The sequence below is a fragment of the Gadus morhua genome, chromosome 6, assembly GCF_902167405.1.
Source record: "Gadus morhua chromosome 6, gadMor3.0, whole genome shotgun sequence".
NCBI classification, from domain to species: domain Eukaryota; kingdom Metazoa; phylum Chordata; class Actinopteri; order Gadiformes; family Gadidae; genus Gadus; species Gadus morhua.
Window position 1 is genome coordinate 19251850 of NC_044053.1, and position 25824 is coordinate 19277673.

The following is a 25824-nucleotide window of genomic DNA, read 5'->3' on the forward strand; positions in this document are numbered from 1 at the left end:
GAATAACGACTGCATGTCGCTGCCCTCATAAGGGCCTTCTAAGGACTCCTGATTGCTTTTGCAAGGCAGGTGTTTTACAAACTTTCTCAGTTTTAGCAACAAAACCTTGGAGGAGGTCCTCAGCCTCTAGGGAGTCCAGAGACTCGTGAGTCTGAAGGCCGACCCTCTACAAACACGCGGACAGCACACCCTTTCAGACCCTCCAGACCTCCCGGGGCCCAGACCTCTCAGACCCCCCAGTCCAGACCTCCCAGACCCCCCCCCCCCCCCCCCCCGGTCCCTGGCCCACCTCAGTGAGGGACTTGAGGAAGTTGGCCTTGTGTCTGAGCGGGTCGTGGACCAGGCCGTCGCAGAAGGACACGATTCCATGGGGGAAGTTGTGCTGGGAGAGCCAGGCCACCACGCGCTGCTTCTGCATGTCGGGCCGCCCCGTCACGTAGATGATCAGGAAGCCCAGGTCCTGCCAGTGCCTGCTCCCACACGACACACACACACACACACACACACGATGGAGGTCAAAACCGTTCTACCGCGGGGCCTCGGGGAGAGCATCGTCATGCTGTCTTTGGTTGGAGTTAGAAAGTTAGACGATTGGAAAACTAGACGAGCGTACATCATACAAAGTCATCTAATTTAAAAAGCTAAGATATCACGTGCAAACATTACCCCCCACCGCCCCCAGATCTGTTCATATAATAACGAGTCATGGTCCAACATATTGTGTTAACGGATCTTATCATTTTCTATTGCTTATTTGAACTAATAAAGTGTGACCTTTCATGATCAGCTAGGTGCAGCGGTGATGTGTATCGTCGTGTTATTGACTGAGTGGTTATGAAGCCGCTCGCTCCTCACCGGACCACGTCCACCGCCCCCGCCCGCACTTTGGGGTCGCTGCCCATGATGGAGACGCTCGCCGCGAACGAGCCGTCGATGCTGAACACCACAAACTCTGTCCCCCGCGGCAGCACCGTCAGGTAGCTGTCTGCAAAGGTGTGGTCCCCTCTGGGAGGGGGAGGGTGGAGGGGGAGAGAGACAGGAGGGGAGGGTGGAGGGAGGCAGGAGGGGAGGGGGAGAGAGGCAGGAGGGGAGGGTGGAGGGGGAGAGAGGCAGGAGGGGATGGTGGAGGGGGAGAGAGAGAGAGAGAGAGGGAGTCAGGTTGCTTTATTGTCCATCAGGTGTGACAGAGAATCACCAACAACAGCTTGAAGGAGAGATGAGGGTTGTGTACAGAATCAGCTACATGAATTTGTCTGTTTATTTTTTATGCTTTGGCAACACGTCTTTCATTAACAGGGCATGACAATAAGGTTGGATAAATATCTCTCTATCGAGAAAAGAGAAGAGAGGAGAGAGAGAAGAGGCCTTCATGTTCCACAAGACACCCTTCGTCTAACTCCAATCCATAAGCACTCCTTGATGCCCCCCCTGTGAGCTCTGGGGGGGGGGGGGGGGGGAGAGGCTCGGCGGACTCACCGGACCACCATCTTGATGGGGTAGACCCCCACCCCCAGGCGCCGGTCCTCAGGCAGCAGGAAGGAGACGCGCCCGCTGCTGTTGGTCACCTCCGTGTCGAAGTGCACCCACTCCCCCGAGGGGGGCTGCGTCATGATGTGGAGGTCCACCTGCAACGCAGCCACAGGGTGAGTTAACAGACACTCCCGCACGCACACACACCCACACTCTCCCGCCTCCTACCTGGGAGGGGCTTATTCACTGGGAGTGGCTTATTGACTGGTATGGGCTTACTCACTGGGAGGGGCTTATTTACTGGGAGGGGCTTATTGAACGGGAGGGGCTTATTGACTGGGAGGGACTTATTGACTTGGAGGGGCTTATTGAACGGGAGGGGCTTATTGACTGGGAGGGACTTATTGACTTGGAGGGGCTTATTGAACGGGAGGGGCTTATTCACGGGGCGGGGCTTATTCAGTGTGAGTGGCAGCAGTCCTCGGGTGGAGGCATTAAATCACCCACCTTCTCCCCGGTCAGGGTGACCATGTCCAGCGGGCCGTACATGAAGCGACCAGACAGCAGTTGCTGGCCGCCCTCCGTGAAAACGGCGTCGCTCAAGCGGTGGTTGGCCGTCACGTTCTGCCCAGGGAAACAAAGAAAGGGGAGCATATCAGGAACCTGCCCTGTTGGGAACCTGTGTCTGCGTCTTATTGCGTTAATGCTGTGTATACATCATGTCTTATCAGATTGAAGCCTGTTCCAACTCTGATCTCAATACAACAGATATAAGGTCCTCCCCCTCCTCTGATCTGGTCTTTACTCTGTACTGTACTTGGTCAGGGCTAGGCCTCAGTATGATAATGACCTAATTGACCACACCTGAGTACTGGGGGTGGGGTTATATAAGCAGGTTTTCGCTCTCCTTCAAGTAGGCACCCTTTTCGGTTGATGCAGGCACGCTATTAATTTACTCTTTCACATGGGCACTTTGCTTTATCTAATTATTTCCCCCAATCCTCACTCTTTGACTCTATATAGTCTCCCACAGACAGATTCACCGCATCCAATTAGACATGAACCATATCCTTGTACTCAAACATTTATTATCCCTAGACATGTTTCACCTTATTTTGTACCATTTCAATAAAAAACCTTTTTGATTTCAAATGTAATTCTGCTTTTTGAATCCCCTTATTATGTGTTTGTGTACGAGACACACATTAGAGATCCCCACTCTGATGGGATCTCATGTTATGTTGTGGTATCATGCAATCTTGTGTGTTCTCTTGAACTTGTGGGATCATTTGATCTTCTTCTCACCCGGATCTTGACGTGGGTCCTCTTGCGGAGCCACTTCTCCCGGGGTTTGGACGGGGTGAACTCTGACACCTCCTTCCCGTCCAGCTCCAGGATACTGGAGTTCTCGTGTCTCATGACCTTCAACACAAACTCGTTTAGTAGTCACCTACGCCTGATCACAAACAGCAACAGGATCAGTGACTCGTGTTACCCACAGAGTGCGCCGTCCCGGGGGGGGGGGGGTCGATCTTTGAGCTCCAGCCCAGGTCTTACCTGCCGCAGCAGGAAGGACACCACGTCGGTGGACTCCCAGTAGGAGGCGTGGAAGAGGTGCGGCAGCGCCACCGTGGGGAAAGCCGTGAGCGCGTCCGGACAGTACAGCGCAAAGTCCATCCGCTTTGTGCCCCACCAGCGCGCTGCGACTGACAGGAGAACCACAGTGTTACGCACGGGGAACACTGAACCACATAGTGGGTCGGGGCTAATCAGGGGGATGGGAAGCGCCTTTCAACACCGGAGTGTTCTCCTCCACATACACACTGGATTCAACCTTCCAGCGCGTAGCACAGAATGAATGCCCTTTGAGGAATCGTTAGAAATCACGTTGGAAGAGGATTCGTAAAAACGAGAGGAGAGCAAGACGAGCCGCTTACCGCTGGATCTGACCTGATTTATGATCCAGAAAAGGGATTAGAAGGGAGTGAGGAAGGATGGTTAAAGGTGTGGAGGACGTTTAGGCGTGAGCAAGGAAAGATCTGAAGAGAACCTTCTTATTGATGTCCTGAACCCGGTTATGGAAAACTGATACGATCGCTCAGACATAATAAACCGGATCCGAAATTATTATGATCCGAGGCGCTGACGCAGAGAACGGCAAGAAAACCCAAACAAGTGAACAGCGTGAGTCCCAGCGAACACCGTGAGCAGCACCAGCAGAGAGACAAAGCGGGGAGAGGGGAGGAGTGGTGGGTTAGACTGAGGACGCGGCCAGAGGATAGAGGAGGCCGGAAGCTGCTGGCCGGCGACCGGAGGCCGAGCAGAGCCCCCGTCCCGGGAGTACCTTGGTCCACCTCGGCCTGGGAGTCCAGGGAGATCAGGTCCGAGAAGGCGTGGTCCAGCCCCACGGAGGGACACGACTCACACGGGCTGCTGGGGCCCCAGCCCGCGCAGCCCTCCTCATCGGGCTCCGGGGGAGGGGCCCGACCCGGAGCCGGGTCCGGGTCTGGGGGGCCTTGGAGCCGGTCCCTCCTACGTGTCTTGGGCGGACTCTTCAGGAAGAATTGCGACGAGAGGGCGAGTTGGGACAACAGGCTATACCTTTTGGATTGGTTAGTTTGGCTCGAGCGTTCTACGGACAAGGAGGGGGGGAAATAAAGCATGAGAGATGATGAGCTGGTGAGCTGATGATGGCTACGAGACGATAACAGCTCTCCTAGGCGATAACAGGCACGGTGTGACAAACAACTCTCGGTGTAACTCTAGGTTACCAACGGTTAAAAGTGACGGTTTTCACAAAGCACGCAGCTTTCCGAAGGTGGAACCTTAAGAAGTGTCTAGAGGCTAGAGCCTGCGCTCTTGTAAACATCCGAGAGGAAGTGCTGCAACTGAGGGAGGAAGGGGGAAGGGTCAGACAAAAACAGAACACTGAACACAACAAAGGACTGGCCGCCTGAGCAACACTGCAAGAGGAGGGGGATGCAGGAGCGACCCAGGGGAGGCAGGGTCTGCATGCAGAACGCAAAACGGTTGATAAATGCAGCAACAGCGGATTGCATTTACATTGAGACAGTGGATAAGAGTAACAAGGACATGTGTAAGAACCGAAGACATATACATCCCATATACAGCGTCCACATACATCCTGCTATTGACCACATGACGAGCCCACATGACCGGAAGGCTGCCATCGGTTTCTTACCCTGACTAAGCCAAACCCTGACTGAACTAATGCATACCTAAATTCTAATAACTTCAGAGCTCAAACACAAAGACACTCTCTAATGCAACAGATCAACATAGCTACAGCCTTTGCAGTTCTGACCTTATACCTTAACTTAACCGTCTCCATCACAGTAACCAAACATTTGACCTCAACATTACCAGCGCTTACAGAATACTTATGAAGAGGCTTATTTACAACCGTTTTCATCGCAGTTCTAGTCACACGCTTGTCTAACCAGAAGACATTTGGCCAACATGGGCTAGTCATGTTGCTAGAGACAGCATCATGTCCTTGGATACTCTGCAACCGCTAGTCAGTTGGGTAGCTAGCTCCACTTAGTCTTGCTAGGTTCTGCTAGCCTGGTTAGCCCCAGTTTACCAAGTTAGCTATGAGCTATGAAAAATCCTGTAAAACTTGGACCATGTCTTTGGTCAAGGATTTGCATTCATTCATATTTGGCCAATGAAGTCAATGGTCCAACTTCTTTGGGATCCCTCTACGATTTCCATGACACGCGTATGAAACATACAAAATAATTGTTCTAACAGCTAGCCTGTTTAGCGCCTGTTTGTCTAGCTAGATTCTGCTAGCCTGGTTAGTTACTGTTTATCTACCTAGATTCTGCGGGCCTCTTTAGCTGCTGTTTGTATAGCTAGATTCTGCTAGCCTGTTATCTCCTGTTTGGCCTGTGAGATAGTGTGTGTGTAGAGTCAGAGTGAGAAGAAGCTGAGATATAAAAAAGAGAGAGAAAGAGAGTGAAGGGAGCGTGAGAGTGTTTTTTGCGAGTGGGAGAGTGAGAGGGAGAGGGAGAGAGAGGAGAGGGAGGGAGAGAGAGGAGTGCAGCATGTTGGGGGTGATAACTTACTGTTGGCTATGTTGGTGGCAGTGTAACTGTCTGCCATCCCTGACACCTGGCTGGCCATGCTGACCTCACTGGCCCGCCGCAGGCCCCTGGAGTGGGGGCCCGGTACGGGGGAGGTGGGGTTCGAACTGTCCATGAAGACACCACCATGAGACTGAACAACATCCGCTATTGAGCCAAAACAAGGAGATCCCGTTAGACACAGACGCCCCAGGGAGGAGGGGGGACGACGACAAGGGATGGTCAAGGGGTGGCGATGGCGCCCCAGAGATGAGACGTAAAACACTGGGATTACGAAGAGACGTGGAAACACTGTGGTTATATGAAGACATGCCCTTAAGGTTTCCACGGAGCGGCCAGATGTAGACGATCTCTGATACAGCCCTGAAGGTCTTGTATGCTCACACAGCGCTGATAGTACTGTGATCTGGTCAAGTGAACATTAGTCATTCAAGCATTTTGACCTTAAAATGACTAATAGAGGTCATAGAACTCATGCCGACCTTGCCCTGGAAACATTATGGGATTGGCATTCAGCGCAAACACATTCAAAGCCCGCTTGAAACAAGGTCATCAAAAAGAAACGCTTGTGACCTTGTGACCGCAGGACCGCGGCAAGAACACACAAAAACAAGACCACAAACACACACATGTTTTAGAAGGTCACCCAGCTTCTCCATGAGCAGGTTGGGGATAAGTGTAACTTTTGCGTTTCCAAGTATATATTTATGTTGGCATATCCGGGGAGAGACCGATATAGGAGGGTCCTCCTCAGAACCAGTTTGCTAACGACTCAGAACATTTCTTTGAGAATCGGTTTTGTTCTTCATCAAGTAAACTGCGTATTTGAGTGGTAACTTGGGGGAGCGTGCACACTGGCACGGAGAGAGCAGAACTAGGCAGCGAGATGCACTCACTATCAACATCGCAGATGCCCTGAACGTGCCTCACTCACGACACAACAGAGCAAACCAAAGCAGTGGAAACGGGGAAAGGACAGGCGATGAAACACACTGAAGGAGGCAAACACACACACGCGGTGATGGGGATGGGGCCGGGGGAGGTGACGGAGGGGCCGATACAGGAGAGGCTACACACACGCGCGGAGATGGGGATGGGGAGGTGGCGATGGCGGCGGAGCCGGCACGGTGATGGGGATGTGGTAGGCGGCCGGAGGTGATAGATACAGGAGAGGCTACACACACTCCGGGGCGGCGGGCGGGGCCCTGGGGGGCCCGTCCGGCCAGTGGAGCAGCGGCACGGGGAAGCAGGTCTCGCTGATGGTCTCCGGGTAGCGCAGCGCTAGGGGAGGGGCGGGGTCGAGCAGCAGGGGGGCGTTGCTCTGCACTGTCTCCACTACCGGGGGGGGGGGGGGGTTGAAGTAGGGGTGGGGGTCGTGGAGGGGTGGGGTGGGGTGAGGTAGGAGTGGGGGTTTAAGGTGAGATAAAGGTGGGGTTGAGGTCAGGGGAAGAGGTTGGGTGAGGGATGGGGTAGGGGCGGGGTTGGTGTGGGGGGGGGGGGGAAGGTAGGGTGAGAGGTGAGGTAGTGTGAGAGATCGGGTAGTATTAGAGATGGGGTAGGGATCGGGTTGGGGTCAGGGGGTGAGGTAGGGTGAGAGGTGAGGTAAAGGTTGGGTTGAGGTCAGGGGGTGAGGCAGGGGGAGAGATGGGGTGAGAGGTGGGGTAAGGGTTGAGTTCAGGAAGTTAGGGGGGCCGGGTCCCGAAGACGCAGGAGCAGGAAACAGAGAGAGGAGAGGAAGGACAAGGAGGAAGACACAGAAGAACAGATGAGGAACAGGACATGGGAGCCGGGTGGAGCTCTAGACCTCTGCATGCGGTACGCTGCCGCCACACACACCCGCAGAGAACCCTTTTCCATCTCCCGGTTCCCAGACAGCCTACGCCCTACTCATCGGGAACCTAAGATGATCTTCATCTTGTTGGGGTGAATCTCAACAAAACATTTAGCCCCGTACACCCTAGAGGACCAGGGGTGTGGTCGGCGAGGAGAGCTCATCGCAAAAAAAGAAGAAGGCGAAATGGACTGCATTTATACTGCACTTTTCTCACCAGCGGCCACTCAAAAGGCTTACGATATTGGCTAGCATTCACCCATTCATGCACACATTCACACACCGACGGCGGTGTCAGCCATGTTAGGCGACAGCCAGCTCGGCAGGAGAAGTCAGGGTTAGATGTCTTGATCAGGGACACCTCGACACTGGGAGGAGTCGGGGGTCGAACTGGCAACCCGCTCCACCTCATGAGCCACATGCCGCCCCCAATCGTGTTGGCCCGAGTGTATCTAATCAACGGGCTGCATCCATCGGGGCTCACCCAATAGGGCGGAGTTCCCGTCGCCCAGGGGGAAACGCTGGTAGCGGGGCACGTTGAAGGGGGGCAGCAGGTGGAACTTCTTCTCCAGGAGGGGCTCCAGGCGAGAGGCCGAGGGGTCCGCAGGGTGGAACAGGTTGTACACCTGCTGGCACGCGGGCCTCAGCGTGGCCACTAGGGGGAGACGGAGAGACACTGGTTACTGCTTTGGCATTGGAACAGTTTTATTTTAGAGAGAGGGAAAGAGAGACAAAGGGAGAGAGAGAGAGAGAGAGAGGGAGAGAGAGGAAGGTAGAGAGAGAAGAGAACTGTGCATCTACTGAAATCCTCTGCTACAATATCTATTCTATTTCTCTCTAACTTTAGAAAGTTGAACCTCAAGACCATCATAAGAACATCTAATGTAGCATGAGGACTGTCTTATCTATTAAATATAGGAATCCTTATCTTTTATATTGGTTTGCATTCACATTGCCAGTTTGACGCGTGCACACAAAAGACAACCATGTTGATAGGTTCATGTGCCTAGGTTCATGTTCATGGGTTCATATTCGAAGGTCATGTTCGTAGGCGTACCTGTGTTTATTTACAGCAGGTGAATGGTGTATGCAGTCTGCTGTATTCTGAGATGAATCCTTAAAACTAAACCCCTATCCAATCATCAACTTTAACCCCGGGGACCTTGAAACTAGTGGAGAATGTGTGACCTAATCCTTCTTTCGTTTGCGTGTGAAAGTATAGCCTGACCTAAAGGCCTGTGAGGACTAAACATAAAAGACAGAAAATAAGGTTTGGGAAATTTTCCAGGATCCAAAGAAACGCCTGCTACTCTGTGTGCTTTGCTCGGTTAGAACAGGATTATCTTTCCTCAAACATGAGACGATGTGCTGTTTGCTTTGGGTGGAACACCGCCATATTAGATTCCTACGCTATCGTGTCCTGTGTCTCTACTCCTCATAAGGGCATATGATCTGACTCGAGTAAGAGCAACACAAAGCAGGCGGATGAAGTCAGATATCAGAGCGTCTCCACACGGCCTGGAGGTCCTGGAGACTCCCCTCTCAGATTCACTCTCTGTTCCGCTCCCATGACGCTGCACCAAACTAAGTTCATGTGTTCATCCTGCTCCCTGCTCAAACACACACTCACTGAGGCAATCTGAGAACTGCACCATGCCAAGCGCAACATTATAAGAACTATTTTACCCCACATATCATGGCACTGATGAACACTTGACAGGTCCGCTCTCCCACTCCCGTTTACCAACGATATAGCGGTTCAGATACGGTTTTATATACTCTATTCAAAGCTGATTGTGTAATCGCTGTCTGCCTGTCCTGGATGTTCCACTAGGTTGGTGTTTCGTACTGTGAATCCAAAGATGCGTTTCCAGAAAAAGACAATGAAGACCATCCAGCGATCTGACGGCCGCCGACCCTGGGTCAGTGAGGATCGAAAAGGAGCCCTTTGTCCCTCCCCTCCCTGCTTACCGTCCATCACGGGGATGACCGTCTTCCGCAGGGCGAGCACCAGCCCCAGGGGGGAGCCGAACATGAAGAAGTCTGACACCTCGAACTCAAACTTCCCCAGGGCGCCGGCGTCCAGCATGGTGCTGCTGCTGGAGCGCCGCGACACGCCGTCGCTGCGCAGCACGTTGGAGTGCAGGCTGGAAGCAGTCAGTTAGTAGTTAGTTAGCAGTTGATGCTAGTCGATACTACTCAAGGGGGGTCAACGCTAGTCAAGGCTGGTCAAGGCTAGTCAACGCTAGTCAATGCTTGTCAACGCTAGTCAATGCTAGTCAATGCTAGCTAAGGCTTGTCAATGCTATTCAATGCTAGTCAAGGCTAAGAAATGCTAGTAAATGCTAGTCAATGCAAGTCAATTGAAGCTAGCCTGCTGTTTGTGAAAGAAACGGTAAAGTCAAGTTGAAAAAAGTTATTGATAGTGAGACAGAGATGGAGCAGCATTATGTGCTGGAGATGCATTGAGATGCATTGAGTGCATCACCATGCTATTGCTCCATGCTAGCATGGAGCAATAGGATGGTGATGCTAAGAACATCAGTGCATCACCATGCTAGTTAATTGACTAGCATTAACTAGCGCACACAGTACACCCACCTGGACAGGAAGGCGTGGTGCTGCTTGATGGTGTCCACCTCGTAGGTGCCGGAGTCGCTCCTCTTGCGGGTCAGCGGTTTCTTGGTGTCGTCGGAGGCCGAGGAGCCGGAGCGGGGGATGTCTATGTTGCTGCGGCTGAGGTGGCGGCTGGCCTCCAGGCCGGGGGACATCAGGCCCTGCCCGCAGGGCGCCATGAAGCCCGGAGACAGCAGGTCCTGGTCCTGTTACAGAACGATGAGGGGAGCCCGTTTCACTGGCAGGAAGAGAGCTTCATCACGGAGGGGCTGCTCAAGAGCACCCCGGGAGAAGGATGAAGGTCTACCAGCGAGCCGATACGCTCCAGACGGGGCGTTCCCCTATAGGAACTATAGCAAGGCATCAGAGGACGGTGGAACAGATAGAAGGCAGTTCTAGCTAGCGAGCCTCAATGGAGAGGTGGTCTCCTACCTGCAGCCTGACCTCCTCATGGATGAGAGATTGATAAGAGGTGGCCTCATGGATCAGAGATGAATGGGGGGGGGGGTCCTACCTGCACGCTGACCACCGACCCTCTGCGGCTGCTGTTCTGGCTCTCGTTCACCGTCTGGTTGCTGGTGCAGAGGGCGTCGAAGCCCAGGATCCCGCCCACGCAGTCCCCGATCAGACACACCTGAGGACAAGAACCAGTTGCTGTTTACCCCCACTGCATTTAGGGGCCCCTCTGACTCTCCCCTTTACCCCCACTGCATTTAGGGGCCCCTCTGACTCTCCCCATCTCCCACTGCATGTATCTTCCCATGGTCCCAGTGCATGCTCCCATCGTGGTCCTAGTGCGTGGAGCTCACCTGGCCGGAGAAGGAGTCTCCGTTGAGCGAGCGCAGGAAGTCGGCGTACACCTGGTTGGCCCGCAGCACCACGGTGGCCACGGCCTCCTGGTACTGGGGCGAGGAGGTGGCCAGCAGGGGCAGCGCGGCCAGGGGGATGTGGTCCTGGCTGCTGGACAGACAGCCCTCGTCGTAGCTGTACGGACTCAGACTGCAGCACAGAGCAGCGTGTGTTACGATAATAACCCTGACGTGGTGGTGCACTCCAGAGCCTATGAGTCTGGGTTTATATCTACGTGTTTATGAACCAGACGGCAGCCAATCAGAGAAACGCAGTGCAAAAATAAACCTTGATTCCTCAGTGCTTTTCACAGGCCCTTTGAATCTTAATTTACTCTCTGTATATGGCCTTTTTTTCTATATATGTGTGTACAATAAATATCTGTTTACACATGTTAATTTGTTATTGAGTGTGTGTGTGTGTATGTGTATGTGTGTGCACGCGCGTGTGTGTGTGTGTGTGTATGTATGTACTTGTGTGTGTGTGTGTGTGTGTGCGAGCGTATGTGTATGCGTGAGTGTGTGCGTATGCCCGTGTGTGTGTGCGTCATGCGGGCGTGCATGTGTGCATGCGTATACGTCCGTGCGTGCGAGCATGCCTGCGTCCATGCCTGCGTCCATGTGTGCGTGCGTGTGTGCGTGTCCGTGTGTGCTCACTTGGAGACCAGGCTGAAGGCCTCGGCGCAGACGGCGGGGCAGGGCACCAGGCGCAGGGCGATGCGGCCCAGCGCGGTGGGGTAGTGCACGCGCATCACGCCCTCGAAGGCCCCGCTCAGCGTGTTGACGTCGGCCTGCTTGCTGCTGGCCTCCCCCCCGCCCGTGTCCAGGATGTTGCCCCCGTGCAGCACCAGAATCAGCACGTGGATGTTAGAGGGCTGCAGACCCTGCTGGGACGAGCAGTCCTGCACACACACACACACACACATACATGCACACACACACACAGATACACACACACAGATACACCCACACACATGCAGAGGTAAGACCAGGTGAGAAGAGACAGGGGTGATGAGGTAGCTCAGGGATTTGTTAAAGGTCACAATAGAAGGGCAACGAAAATTGTTGGTAAAAAAAAAAACCATGACAATAAAACTCAAACAAATACACAGGAATTGACTAACACAATACCAAGTGGATCAGGGCCCGGCCCTCATGGCGGAGCTGTTTCGCTGCAGTGATGATCATTTAACCTTTCCATCAGTAACAGTCCTGCTGCCGGTATCATAATTGTTGGGAGTTATGGAGTGATTGTGCTGACTCAAGACCAGCCCTCGCTCAGCTTTTGTGTCCATCTTTACAAAAACTGACCGCTGGACAAAGAGGCATACGCAACCACTTCAATGCTGTTCTGGAATGTTGACATGGCTTCCATTCATCCCCTTGACCTCCAACATTATACACTTTATAAAGGGGGCGTGTTCAGGACAAGCCCAAGTGCATGCTGGGATAAAACATTGTTTTGGACACCCTTACATCTCCCTTAAGGGTTCCAATATTTACAAAGAGCAACTATGTTCAACCAATTCCTACATTTAAACCGCTGTCAACTAAGGCCTCATGGCAGCAGGAAAATGGTGAACAGACCTCAAAGCTCTCATCGTGTTTCCAAACGGAGGTTCATGGCCCACCAGGGGGCTTCTCTAGACCCTCTGATACATCCTCAAACTCTCTTCAAACAGGACCCGGACCTCCCCCCCCCCCCAAATAAACAACAACAAAACAACGACAGCAGCCACGCTATTCAGATAGTCGGACAGTTCTCAGAGAAGCAGCAAACACGTCACGGGTAACAGGTCACAGGTCACAGGTCACGGACAAACACGAGGGGGCAGCTCCACAGGTGAGTTGTCGGGGGGAGAGAGCTGGGTTTGGGCAGAGGGGAGAACCAGCTCCCTGGGACAGGTTGTATCAGAAGCTACTTCAAGGACCACAATGCAGCAGGGCACAGGGGGAGGGGGGGGGGGGGGGCCACGACATGTTTACTTACTGACTGGTGTCGGGTAACGGTGATGGTGGGAATGGTAGAGCTAGCGGCTCGGCCTCTAACAGGGCCACGCATCTGAACACAAGAGGACAGAGAGGCTTGATGGACAGAAGCCCACCTCCAATCCCGGAGCAGAAATAGCATTTGCAATGACCCACGTTTCTCCAGCAGGGGGCGCTGTTGCGGCAGATTCATTTTCATGTGGTGTTACTCTTAAACGCAACCGTTCCTAGTTTAAGAGTTGTGCTGTGCTTCTTCGATTTGACCGCACCTTTTGTTTAGTAAAATAAAATACAGGATGTTAAGCAGCTGCCTCTGGATCGGACCCTCCTTGAGACCTTTAAAAGAGGACACAGCGGAGTTCTGCTGAGACCAAGACCTCGCAGAATGACAGGTGGGCCTACCTCGTCCAGGCGCTCCTCACTGGCGGTGCTTTCATAGTCCACTGTCATTTCCTTAAAGAGTTCACCTGCACACACACACACACACACAGAAAGAAAAACTTTAACCACAATAAGGTCACAGAGAAGCAGGTGTTTCAACACCGGGGCAGATCTTCGCTCCTACCCGACGTCCCGTCTGCGTCGGCGGCCTCGATTTTGTCCATGAGGTCGTTGGAGTTCCACTTGGAGATCTCCTTGGGGAAGACGTCCTCGTTGTCCGACAGGTCCTCTGGAGACACAGGAGAACACTCAGGGTCAACTTCATGTTACGTTCTCCTCTGGAGATACAGGAGAAAACTCATGGTCATTGGTCACCTTCATGTTATATATGTTCTCCTTCAGATCCCAAGGTGAACACAACCAGCTTCTTGTTAGAACACACCTCCTCACTGATCACTGGGCCTTTACTCAACCAAGCAACAACCCTCTGATTTAATAAGACGTTGTTATCCCCTCCATAAGGAAGGGTTCCTTATTAACTGCAGACTGCAGTTGAGTCTTAAGCGGTGGATACTCGCTCCATCAGCAGGAACATCCTGTATGATTACATCACTTCCTCCTACACATCGCTCCCCCACCGATGGCTATTGTACTCAGATGCGTCTCCTACTCAAGATTCCAAGATATGCCCTAAATGGCGTGCAGCATCATCCCAGCCCACCTGGGAGGATGTGCACACACAGATCTGAACAGCTCTGGGATTGTTTGAACCAGACCGAGACTGCATAGCCCACTCTGTGGTAGGTAACTCTTGGATCGTTTGAACCAGCATGAATGTCCCACACTGTGGACGGTAACTCTGGGATCGTTTGAACCAGCCTGCATGGCCCACACTGTGGAAGATAACTGATGAGGGTGTAACGTTGAGCGAGGGTCAACATGGTCAACCGGTCAACCTTTTGTTCGGTATGGGGACGTGAATAAGCCACTTCCTCACCATGCGTTAACATTCAAACCATTAGAGTGCTGTGATGACATGCATTGCGATTTTATAAATATTGCAGTTATGTCCACATAAATGTAATATGCGATAAGATATGTTGTGTGCGATTTTATAAGTCAGGATTCATGTGGTTATGATGTGCCCTCAATTGATTTTATATGGAAGAAGTGGCATATACCTAATATTATATTGGTCATTGTAGAATAACTTTCTGTGTTTTTTAGCACAACTTTCTACCTCAGTGTTGCAATACTACGAGGATTCGATCCATATATCTGACTAAACATGGACCTTCTCCCATCTCTAAGACACACAAAGTATCAGGACAGGGATTCGGCTGTCCAAAGTAAAGGACTCTTTTGATTACCGTATCTGGGGTGTCAGTGATGCAGATAACCAATCCTTCCTAAATCGAACTAATGCCAACTAATATAAGCTAACAAAATCCTAAAAGAAAGAATGTTGATTTCTTTTAGTTTACCTCTTTTTAAATTTGAAAAAAAATGTTTTCTGTATATGATATGAAGGTAAAGGAGCCATCCTTAATAAATGTTCACATGCTTTATGGACACTGGTATGCATTTGTTAGTAACGTACTTGTAATTGTTTGTTGATAATCAAAAAAATTAAATAAGGGGGTATGCAATAGTGCTTGTGTAACATTGCAACTTTAAATGTGGTTGACTGATAGTACTGAACGGTATTCTCGGTTCTTACTGACTGCTGGTCAATTTTATTTTCCGTTTCTGAGCTGCTATTAGTTGTTTCGCATTGCATGTTACTTTAAGTGAGGTCTTTCTAACGGATTTTTTTATTCATCAAATGTATATTATTATTGACTTTTTTTCTTCAGATCGTGTTATGATCCAATCTATATTGATTGACATCTATTGTAACTCACAAAATGAATGCGGTCAAATGAAAACATAAGGCAGTATACTTTAATGATTTCCGAATAACTTTTCTGACATGCATCCATGACAACCCACTTTCATCTTTATTCATCACTTGATGAATAATCATAATACTTGATAAGGAAGACTACGTCAGCAACATTAAAATAGGGCATAGTTCTGCAAGTGGCTTTTATCCATAAATCAATACAGGCATAACTAGGAGTTAATAAGTCATTCTTCCACATGTACGCTTTGAGGCCCGCCGTGAGCCTGAGGAGACTCATGACTAATGCCGTTAGGCGGAGGTAGGGGAGGTCAAGTGCGTTTGACAGCATGAGGGATTGAGGGACCGATCGACCGATTGATGAGCCCAAGGAGACGGACGGGAGAAAGTGTTGCAGGAGTCTGACTTCAGGTCAAGCCAGCCAGCCCCAGCTCATCTATTGCATCTGAAGGCCCAATGCATGCTGGGTATCTGAGAAGCTTAAGAACTGATCTGTGATTGAAAAGATGCATGCAGAGTCAGACAGGGATGGGGGGGGACAGAGCAGGTAAGCAGCTAACATTAAAGCAGAAATACATGCAGGCCACATCTGGGGGTTTGGTGCCATCTAGAGGTTAAAACACACACACCACCGTACTGCCTAGCAAATAGCTATACAAAACACTCCTATGCACCCTCAGAATGTGTAGCTAAGATTTATCTTGCCCATCACACACACACACACACACACACAGTTAAGGGTGGAAAAACGTAGGAGAGAGAGCAGAGGACAGAGCTTTTATTTTCTCTCCCTTATCAAAGGTCAGTGCAGACCAAAACCCACGAGAACGCCCCTTTGTGAGGAGGTGCGTTGGAGCTTGATGGGTAGTACTCTGATTTACCCTTAGATGGCAGCACACCCGGCCTGTTGTTACCCTGTAAAGCATGCGATGGCCTGTGCGTGTCTGGCTCTTTCTCTGGCAGTGTGACACACAAGCAGAAATGGCGCCTTACCGTGGGCATCGAAGAACTCCTCGTCGTCCGAGCTCTCCTCCGAGTCGCGGGCGATGCTCTGCATCCTCCACTCAGAGATGCTGTGGTGAGACGGGCTCACTGGAACACAGAGCACAGAGCTTACCGGGTGGACCGCTGACACACACACACACACACACACACACACACACACACACGCACACACACCGAACACACGCACACACATCTGCTGACTAGTTCAAATATTATCCTATTATTAATTGGCAAACAATAACGAGGCAGCCCTGTCGTAGACTCACAGAGTTAAGACTCCCCCCCCCCCCCCGCCCCCCCGCCATCAGTATCATGAGGACGGATCGAGGGGGAGGAGAGGTCATCCTCCCAGGTTAAATCTGTGCTTTGAGGGTGTGAAGGACAGTGGTGGTGGAGGGGTAGGGGAGGGGGGGTAGAGGGTGAAGGGGGCACAGCTGTGGCTGTCAGCACACAGGAGAAAGCGGCAGTGGTGGAGGGGGGGGGGGGGGGGGCAATCCGCCTCCTCTGCCCTGTGATGTCACCGCAGCTAAAAATAACCTGGAGAAGCAGAGGCGGGCGGGAGCGAGGGGGAGAGAGAGAGACAGAGAGACCGAGAGAGAGAGAGAGAGCGGGGGAGAGAGATAAGGCTATGAGGCAGGGGTGACACCACAGCGAGGGTTGGGGGGGGGGGGGGGGGGGGGGGGGGGGCTGTCCTGACATGTGGCTGGTGATGTCAGAGCCGCTGCAGCTAAAAATAGCTGTGGAGCGCTGCATTGGGGGCAGTGGGGTGAGGGAGGGGGTGAGTGGAGAGTACAGCCCGGATACGGAGCTACGCATGGAGGAACCCCTCCGACAGTAGGAACACGGCCCTCACTTTAACGGCTCACTGGAATTCAAAAGGAAGAGCTTTTCAAAACACCGGTGCTGTAATCTAACAATAACACCGACGTACACCAAAGAGACCTGTTACGGCACTGACAACCCACACACACGCACACCTCCATCCCCACACACACACACACACACACACACACACACACACACACACACACACACACACACACACACACACACACACACACACACACACACACACACACACACACACACACACACACACACACACACAAAACCCCTCACCCCAACACGCACAGCCCATACAAACCCCAACACCCCCAGCCCAGCCCGGGCCCTCACCTCCTCTCTTGGACGAGCGGGAGGAGCGGGAGGAGGTGGACCACTGCTTGGTGAGCGGGCCCCGGGCGTGCAGCGTGTCCCCGGAGGAGCCGGCCCCCCCCTCCTCCGCCTCCGGGCCGCCGCCGCCGCCGCCGCCGCCGGCCTCCTTCTCGGCGTCCCCCGGCGAGGAGGCTCCGCCGTGGGCCTCCGCCGCCTCCTCCGCCTGGCTGAACTGGGCCATCTTGGAGGCCAGCGCCAGCTGGGTCTCCAGCTCCAGCTGGCGGATGTCCTCCATGGTGAGGCCGTACCACTCGTCCTGCCAGCACCACGCCTGCCGGTGGGCCCGCACCATCACCTTCCTCAGCCCTGGAGCAAGGCAGCAGGGGAGAACCCGTTCGCGACCAGGCGGTACATACGGTTACCGTGGTGACAAGGCAAGGGGAGGAGGGGGGGGGGGGAGGAGGTTTCCCTTGGTAACAAGGCAAAGGGAAAAGGTGTCCCTGGTAACAAGCCAAGCTTCGTGTTCCGTCTCCTTGGTAACAAGGCACTAAACGACGTTCCCTTGGTAACAAGGAAATGAAGAGAGGTTTCCCTGGTTACAAAGCAAGCCTCCAAAGGCAAGTTTCCAGCTAAGTTTGTTCTGATAAAAACGTGGTTAAGTTTCGTCCCCCGCCGTGTCCCCAGCCTTTGACACAAGGGATTCTTACAGATATCAGATAGAAGGGGCTGCAGGGGGGGGGGGGGGGTCCGGGGTACCCACCTACGTCATGGATGAAGCGCTCGATCTTGGACTGCATGCCCCAGTAGCGGAACTCCACCTTGCACAGCTTGTAGGCACACATGACGGAGGTGTCGCCGGGGCCGCTGTTGTACTCCTCGATCCAGTCGTCCCTCAGGGGCCCCCGCTGCGTCTTGGCCGACTGGTAGAGGCGGGGGTCCTCCTCCGCCTTGTACTCGTGGGACGGGACGGGGTCCGTGACGATGTCGATGGGGTCTGGGGGAGAGGGGGGCTCAGCGTCAGGAGGGGACGACCTCTCTCAAGGCCCTCATCGTCTCTCTAGACAGGAGGTCTGATGGAGGGGTCGGCGTTGGGCAGGACAGGCTCTGCTCTGAATGTCTTCTCAGGGTTTCACCCTCAGTAAAGTCTCTCAGGGGGACCGCTCTCTTTCAGAAAAAACGGTGGCTGTTAAATCGTAATCCTAATAAAAAACGTGTGGATGGTTCACCAAAGAACGCCACTATGATACGTATACCACATCATAACTGGGTGTCATCAATACTCAGTGCAAACAAACCCATACAATACTTCATGATAAAAAAGAAACACTAACATGCGCTACCTGCAGTCACCACTAGTGGGCCTCACCTCCATCCAGACCTCATGACGGGCGGGTTGATAAACCAGGAAGTCAATATGACAGCTTTTTAACATTACATCTCAACCATCCCGTCGTACACCACATGATGCCTGCTAAGTTCCAAGTGCGCACGGGCCCAGAGGGGGTCACAGAGGGGGTCCCCGGCCTCACCCAGGGTCCTCTGCCTCTTCTCAGCGGCCCCCATGTTGAAGACGTCTGGCTGGTTCCCCGTATCGGGCTTGTAGTGCGTCTCGATGTCGATGGAGAACTTCTCCACAAACGGACAGGTGTACCTGGAAGAGGAGGAGGAGGAGGAGGAGGAGGAGGAGGAGGAGGAGGAGGAGGAGATAATGAGAAGCTGATCATGGTCCATGGCGATGATGCTCGGTCCAGCTGGAGGGGGGCTTTATCTTCTAGAACATCCAATGCATTCAGTGGGCTTGCATCACAAATAAACATAAGCCCTCGTTTCGAGACAAACAAACGGGGGCCCGATTTAGTGCCGGAGGGCTGGAGAATAAGAAGCTATTTTGAAAAGACATGACAGCTCCCACCCCCCCCCCGCGGCCCTCCTCCTCCCTCTCCGCAGGGAGAGTTGGAGCCAGGCCACCCCCACAGCCCTCCTCCTCCCTGTCTGTTGAGAAGGAGAGTGAGGAGCCTGCTGCCAAGAGCCCCCCCCCCCCGTTTCATCAACATGACGATGGATGGTCTGGATGCAGCGGCCCTTTGGATGACTCTGTGTTGGCTCAGGATGCCCTCCGGACAGGCCAATCAGGATACGCTCTGGACGGACCAATCAGGACGCCCTCCGAACCGACCAATCAGGACGCCGCCTGGGTCGCCAATGAGGCGGGCCCAGCCGGAGCATTAAGAGGTGGCCGACATCAAACAGGGCAGGAGAGCAGATGGCGGCTCGTCTCTTAAACGTCAATATCCTGTCAGCACCTCCAGACCTCCACAGCCCCCCCCCCCCCCCCCCCCCCAGCACTAATGAAAAGCCTGGCTGACCGGGGGTCTGTTTTTCTAATTGGTGCAGCAGTGACCAGAGAGGACGCATGGTCGCACGCCACCAGACGCTCACCAGTCCTCCTTCGTTCCATGACTGTTGTGGCGCCCGTACGGATTATGTACCCACGCGTCCTCAGGTAGAAGACGCTTGAACAACCCAACTGCTCAGTTGAGTTCACAAAACACCAAACAACGCATTCCTCTGACAGGTTCACGGATAAGAGTGTGTGTGGGGGGGGGGGGGGGGCACCTGGTGCGGGTGTAGGGGTAGGCGTTCCAGGACTCCTCCTCCACCCTCAGCGCGGCCTTGGGCAGGATGGAGCGGAACCAGCTGGGGATGTGCATGCCGATGTGGTAGACCTTGTGGGTGTACTGGCCAGCGCCGCCCGGACCGTCCTCGTACGGCTTGTTCTCCAGGATCTCCACGCCGCTGCCCTCGCCGCAGGTCTCCTCGCGGCTCTTTTTCTGGAGGGGGGAGGGGGGGGGGGAGAATGTCCTAAATCGATTCGATTTCGATTCATAAAGGTTCTGAACCGATTAATCATGATTCGATTCAATCTGCTCTTAAATAATGAAAATGGCTCAACTGTGTTACAAAATACAAATGTACTTTCTTTTTTCTCTTCACCTTAAACAACAGGTTTTAAGTGCAAACTTTTAAGTTGGACAGTTTTAAACTTGTCTCCAGTCGCAAAAGTGCAATTTTGAAATTAAAAAGGAATTGCAAGTTAAATTGTACCTGAACTACAACATTCACTGCAAATTGCATTAAGGCATTGTTTATAAAAGTGCAAAAATAATACTGGTAACAAGAAATCTGAAAAAAAAAAAATAAAAAAGATAAATCGATTTTTTTTACCCAGCCCTGATGTTCAATGGACTGAATTATACAGCGCTTCTCTAACCAGCGGCCAATCAAAATGCTTTACAATACTGCTTAATATTCACACACCGACGGCGGTGTCAACCATGCAAGGCGACACCCTGATCATCGGAAGCAGTAAGGTGCCTTTCGTAGGAACAACTCGACAGCTAGGAGGAGTCTGGGATCGAACTAGTAACCTTGCGGTTGTCAACCCGCTCTACCTCCCGAGCCAAATTCCGGCCCAGTGCTGCTCTGGTTAATGCTCCTCCCAGCTTTATTAAAAACATCTGAGAAAAGACACACACACACACACACACACACACACACACCCCCACCCTGAGGGTTTCCTTTGGAGGCGGTGGAGCCTGAACACACAAGGCCCTCATTGACCTAGTTCAGCCTGCCTGTACTTTGGCAAACGTTGGTAGACCATTTGTATATTCCCATAATTAGCCGACGTTCTGGAGTCACGTAAACACTATTTGCAAAGCAGGAAGCCCCAATACCCAATCCTGGTGCCCCACCCTCTCTCTATTTACATCACACACACACACACACACACCACACACACACACACACACACACACACACACACCACACACACACACACACACACACACACACACACACACACACACACACACACACACACACACACACGAGAGAGAAGGCCCTGGGCGTGGCTTAAGGATGTCACACACTGCAGTGTCGTCACAGCAACGACTGCTTCGCTGAGCGCTTTAAGAACAGACAGGAGGAAGTGTGCCTCTTCGTGATGTGAGCCCAGTGAACTCAGGGTTCAGACATTTGGTACTTGTGTTCCGGAAATGACCGTCTCAGCGCCGCCCAACCACTCATCTACCAGTGAGGTCTTAAAACGGCTGCTTTTATATGCAAGCACCACAGAAAAACCTTACGTTTCCTTTTATAATGATCCATGAACATCATGTTTTATTGAACTGAGACATGATGTAGCTAGTACTTATTCTTACAAATAAATAACTTAAACTCTTTATCAATTATCGAAATTAGATTTGATACATTATCTGTAGAACCGATTGATATACTAATTGTTGCAGCACTAATTTACAATGCTGAGCGATGCCATAACAGCGAATAACAATCCGAAGCAACGATTACATTCAATACCTTCAAACCCAGAGGACAACATCCACCCAGGATCCATGAAGACCCCAACAGCTCAACGTTTAGGACTGGAGCTCCACTTCAAGCTCAACAAGTGCATGGAGATTTTAAAATCAAATAAAAACGGGTACTAAATACATGGTCAGGCAGGCTTACATTTGAAAAGATGAGTACATGATTAGATGCAAAACTAAAAATAAATTATAATGAGGAAGGAAAAGGCATGATGCTAATTATATTGCCAACCTCTAAGTATGCCAAAAAACTTGGTATATATTCCTCTTCCTCCCACTGCCTGAGACTGAGAGCCAAACAGAGAGAGCGAGCGAGAGAGCGACTGAGACGCAGATACAGACACACAGAGTCCGAGACATAGTTTTTGGTCGTCCACTTAATAAGGAAAGAGGTTTTTTGGAGGAAACGGGACTCCTGGAAAGTTAACAGTCCTTCTTTAAAGCCTCATTTAGTCCTTGTCGAGGAGGAGCAGAAAGTAGGAGCTGAACCCAAACCCATGTCTCCCAGTGCTACCAACAGAATCCCAGGACTAGTGGAGTCTTTAAACAGCTAATAAAAATGACGGGAAACATCAACATAGAGTCGACACACTCGACATTTTCCACTATTTCGTTCTTCTGGGATGAGTGAGCTCTTTTAAAAAAATTGAATGTAAATATTTTTTCGGACACCCTATATGCTCTGCAGCGTTGATAAGAGTGTGTGTGCAGAGGGGAACTAGAGGCCCTCGCTGGCATGAAGCGTGAGGTCACGTCCTGGTTGCCTCATGTAACCCGCCACCGCTGAGGCCTTGTCGGCTTGTTTCCCCTCAAGAGGCTCCTGGACAGACAGAGCTCAGCCCACCACACTGCGACCATACATCGCACAGCGTCACTTCCCCCCTCACATCCTGCACTCCGAGCTGCACTCTGTGTCACAAAGCCAAAAACACACCGCGGTCAGAACCTGCTGTTGACCATCAACGAAAGAGGAGGCGGCCCTTGAAAGGTCATAAGGACACAGTCACTGAAGACGGTGAAGGCATCACACCCCCAGCCCACAGGGTGACCGGATTGGCTCCAGGGTCAACCTCCCCCGGGGTTTTGTTTGCATGCTGCAGTTGCCCTGGTAAACCTTGCAATGAGGAGAGGGTGAATGGTTACCCTCGACAGTCCTCCTTTAACTTTAGAAAAAAAAAGTTAGTTGCTTTCTTTCTAATCCCCTTTTAAAAATCTCTCTAGCCCCCTTCCCTCCCCCCCTCTCTATCTCTCCCTCTTCTTCCACTCCCCTCTCTCGGTGGTCAAAAAACCTGGACCACCGTCCACCAACGGCAATGTCACGGTTGCCGTGGCGACAAAAGCCTGGCATCGGCATGGGCTGCAGGGGGGGGGTTAATGCCGGTCACTATGGAAGAGTTCCCAGGTTCTCATCCTTTCTTCTCCTCCGTCTGGGGCGCGCGCGGCGGAGAGGAGAAGCGGCTCGTTTCCTAGAGCGAGTGCTGAACCTCTAGCACTGGGGCTCTCTGGGAAACATGAGTAATAACAGTAAGGGCACTTTGGTGGTGCAAGTAGACACTATGAAGATGTGGCGCAACACAAGGCAGGCCTAACTATGTCAGTGGATTACCACAACACGTCGTCAGCAGGTCCCTCTCCTCCACTTTGATCCACGCATGAATAATAGACGTATTGAGACTTCAAATTTAGCGATGCAGAGTATATTTTTACATTCAGGGCATTTAGCAGACGCTTTTATCCAATGTCAGACAAAAGAGAAACGACAATATATCGCTGACTGTGCAGTAAAGGTGTTCCTTTGAACCAAGTGCCAAGCGCACTAACAATCGCTAGGTTAACCCATTTCCCATATGGTAACAAAGATAGCTAGGATAAGATGCTACACAATGCTAAGTACTATTTTTAAGTGTGTACATTAGTCTACAGCTACCAATACCATACGTGTCCCAGGGCCTGACTCTCCCACCCTCAGACTAGGCCTGGGCAATAAAACAGTAAATGATTGTATCGTGATAGACTTTTGATCAATATCAATATAAACATGTTCAATAAATATCTATAAGGGACTGGACCACCGAATCTGGGTTTGTTATACGAACACGGTTCCATACTTATTTACAATATTTGGTGTTTTTCATTGTTGTATCGACATTGGAGTGTTTATCAATGAAGAACAGTGGACGGTCATATTAAGTGTTAAGCAGAAGTATTTAAATCCAGCATGGTCATTCCTAGTCTATTTAGCTCATTCAAATTATTAATATTTATCGATCAATATGAACAACTTATATCGTGATATGGCTTTCAGCCATATCGCCCGACGCCCATGCCTACCTCAGACCCTGACCTTGGATGTAAAAATACAGACTGATTTCCTACTTCTTGTAGGTTCAGGCCAGCTTCCCCCTGAACCTGTCCATTCTCGCTCTGTTGATCCCATTAAACGGTCGTCTTGATTGGGCCTGCAGAACTTCATTTGACTGGTAAAAACAGGCTCGCCGTTTACAGTCCACGCGTTCTGCACTAGCTGCATCTAAAGGCCATCCACCGGCTCCAGATAAATAAGCTATTCTTAGAAAATCGACAATACTTACGCAGGATAGTCCGCGCATTCTAGCATGGACTATCCTTGAAAAGTTCATGTGAAATGATCATCCCCATTTTTTACTTCTCTAACATGCAGAGTGTAGTCCTCCCTCTCTGCCTCTGCGGTTCTGACTACAGTAGCCCAGCGGCCTGGCCTGGTGGCTCCGCTGCAGAGAGCCGGGAATAGATGGGCACACGCTGCAGCCGCTATGGGAGGCTTCTGCTGAGCACGTCCTTCACATTGCACCCAGAACACCATGAAACACTGAACTGAGGAAACTAGGCCATGGCAGGTGAGTGGTTAACACGAGGTGTCCTACTCCCTAAGCATGCCTCTTCAGGATGCAGAGTTCACCCACCTGCCACTTCACAGGAACTACAGGTGCGTCAGGGAAAATCTGATAACGTCAGTTAGATTTGAATAATGTTCATTATTTGTGTTGTTTGAGTGAACCAGCATCTGCTGAACAATGACCAGTGATCTGGTTTGCAAAGACATCCCTCTTACATCCTATCCCTTCTCCATCCCAACCCGCCCTGTGTGCACAGTGAGCGGCTGCGTGGGAGAGTGGGAGTGGGAGAGTGGGAGGGAATAGAAACAGACCCAGAAGAGAGTCCAGAGTAAGGGCTGTTCCTCGGTCGAAGGAACACTAGAACCTTTTTTGGTTTCCTCCTTACTGTGATGCGCTCGGGGTGAACTCTTTAAGCAATCGGCACGCTTTGGGAAACATCCTCCCTTTACAACGACCTGTTCTGAGTTGGTCGGCACACTAAAATTGATGTTTCTGCACGACAGCATTTCAGGTAGAACGAGGCTTGTTGACGCTGGAGGCTCGCCCCCTTAAACTTCCTGTGATCTTATCATGTTTTCATTCCTGATAGCAAGTGTACCATCGCTCATATACAGACCAACACCGATTAAATAGTTATCTGTTGGGGATGTTTTGGTTTTGAACTTTTCTACTAACACCTAGTCTACCACTTTAGCTCCCTGAACATGCATCAGTTCATGTTGTGGCCATTATTATTATTAATATTATTATTATTATTCACAAGTTATCCAGGAAGATATAGCCTTCAGCACCAACCTCAAATGCACTGGATGGCTTTACCCTCATTTCCAGCAAAGAAAACAAAAATGAAATGCACTTTTGAAACAAATTCCAGCCTGTCCTCTTCAGCCCCCGCCCGCTTGTAAAACCTGAGTCAGCTCTCCGGGCTTCTGGCATGTCTCCTCCCCTTGGCAAGGACCAATCACAGCGCTGCGTCCGGCAGTATGATGCCCCGTTTCTCTGAGGAATGCACACTCATCACCAAGGTAAGATGCTCACCTGGATCATGTAGAGCTGGGCGATGCGGTACTCCTCCACACTCATGGGCATGGGGATGCGGTACTCTCTGATCAGCATGATTGGAGCTGGAGGAGGAGGAGGGGGGACGTCTTCAGGGTGACCACCCAACGGGGCTCGGGGGAGATTAGGGAGGGGAGAAGAAAAGAGGGGGTAGAAGAGGACGGGGTGAGGGGGAAGGGGAAGGGGGGGGG

General features: G+C 51.6%; 1 protein-coding gene across 7 annotated transcripts in view; it reads right to left on the minus strand.

The window, feature by feature from the left end:
- Positions 1-25824, minus strand: part of LOC115545129 (membrane-associated phosphatidylinositol transfer protein 2) — a 29512-nt gene extending 3688 nt beyond the window's left edge. The window contains exons 1-24 of one of the 7 annotated variants that reach the window (XM_030357975.1): positions 25613-25824; positions 19924-20138; positions 18837-18958; positions 18068-18301; positions 17329-17673; positions 16141-16239; positions 13429-13533; positions 13266-13330; positions 12865-12936; positions 11532-11776; positions 10836-11025; positions 10541-10660; positions 10012-10232; positions 9382-9557; positions 7895-8065; positions 6762-6914; positions 5562-5726; positions 3815-4102; positions 3028-3176; positions 2776-2892; positions 1978-2094; positions 1477-1625; positions 856-1005; positions 290-470 (exon numbers count right to left, since the gene is read on the minus strand). In XM_030357975.1, the coding sequence (XP_030213835.1) occupies positions 290-470; positions 856-1005; positions 1477-1625; positions 1978-2094; positions 2776-2892; positions 3028-3176; positions 3815-4102; positions 5562-5726; positions 6762-6914; positions 7895-8065; positions 9382-9557; positions 10012-10232; positions 10541-10660; positions 10836-11025; positions 11532-11776; positions 12865-12936; positions 13266-13330; positions 13429-13533; positions 16141-16239; positions 17329-17673; positions 18068-18301; positions 18837-18958; positions 19924-20138; positions 25613-25690 (3927 nt within the window). In that variant the 5' untranslated portion in view covers positions 25691-25824. The remainder of the gene's footprint in view (positions 1-289; positions 471-855; positions 1006-1476; positions 1626-1977; positions 2095-2775; positions 2893-3027; positions 3177-3814; positions 4103-5561; positions 5727-6761; positions 6915-7894; positions 8066-9381; positions 9558-10011; positions 10233-10540; positions 10661-10835; positions 11026-11531; positions 11777-12864; positions 12937-13265; positions 13331-13428; positions 13534-16140; positions 16240-17328; positions 17674-18067; positions 18302-18836; positions 18959-19923; positions 20139-25612) is intronic. The other 6 variants (XM_030357976.1, XM_030357978.1, XM_030357980.1 and 3 more) reach the window with 6 other exon arrangements.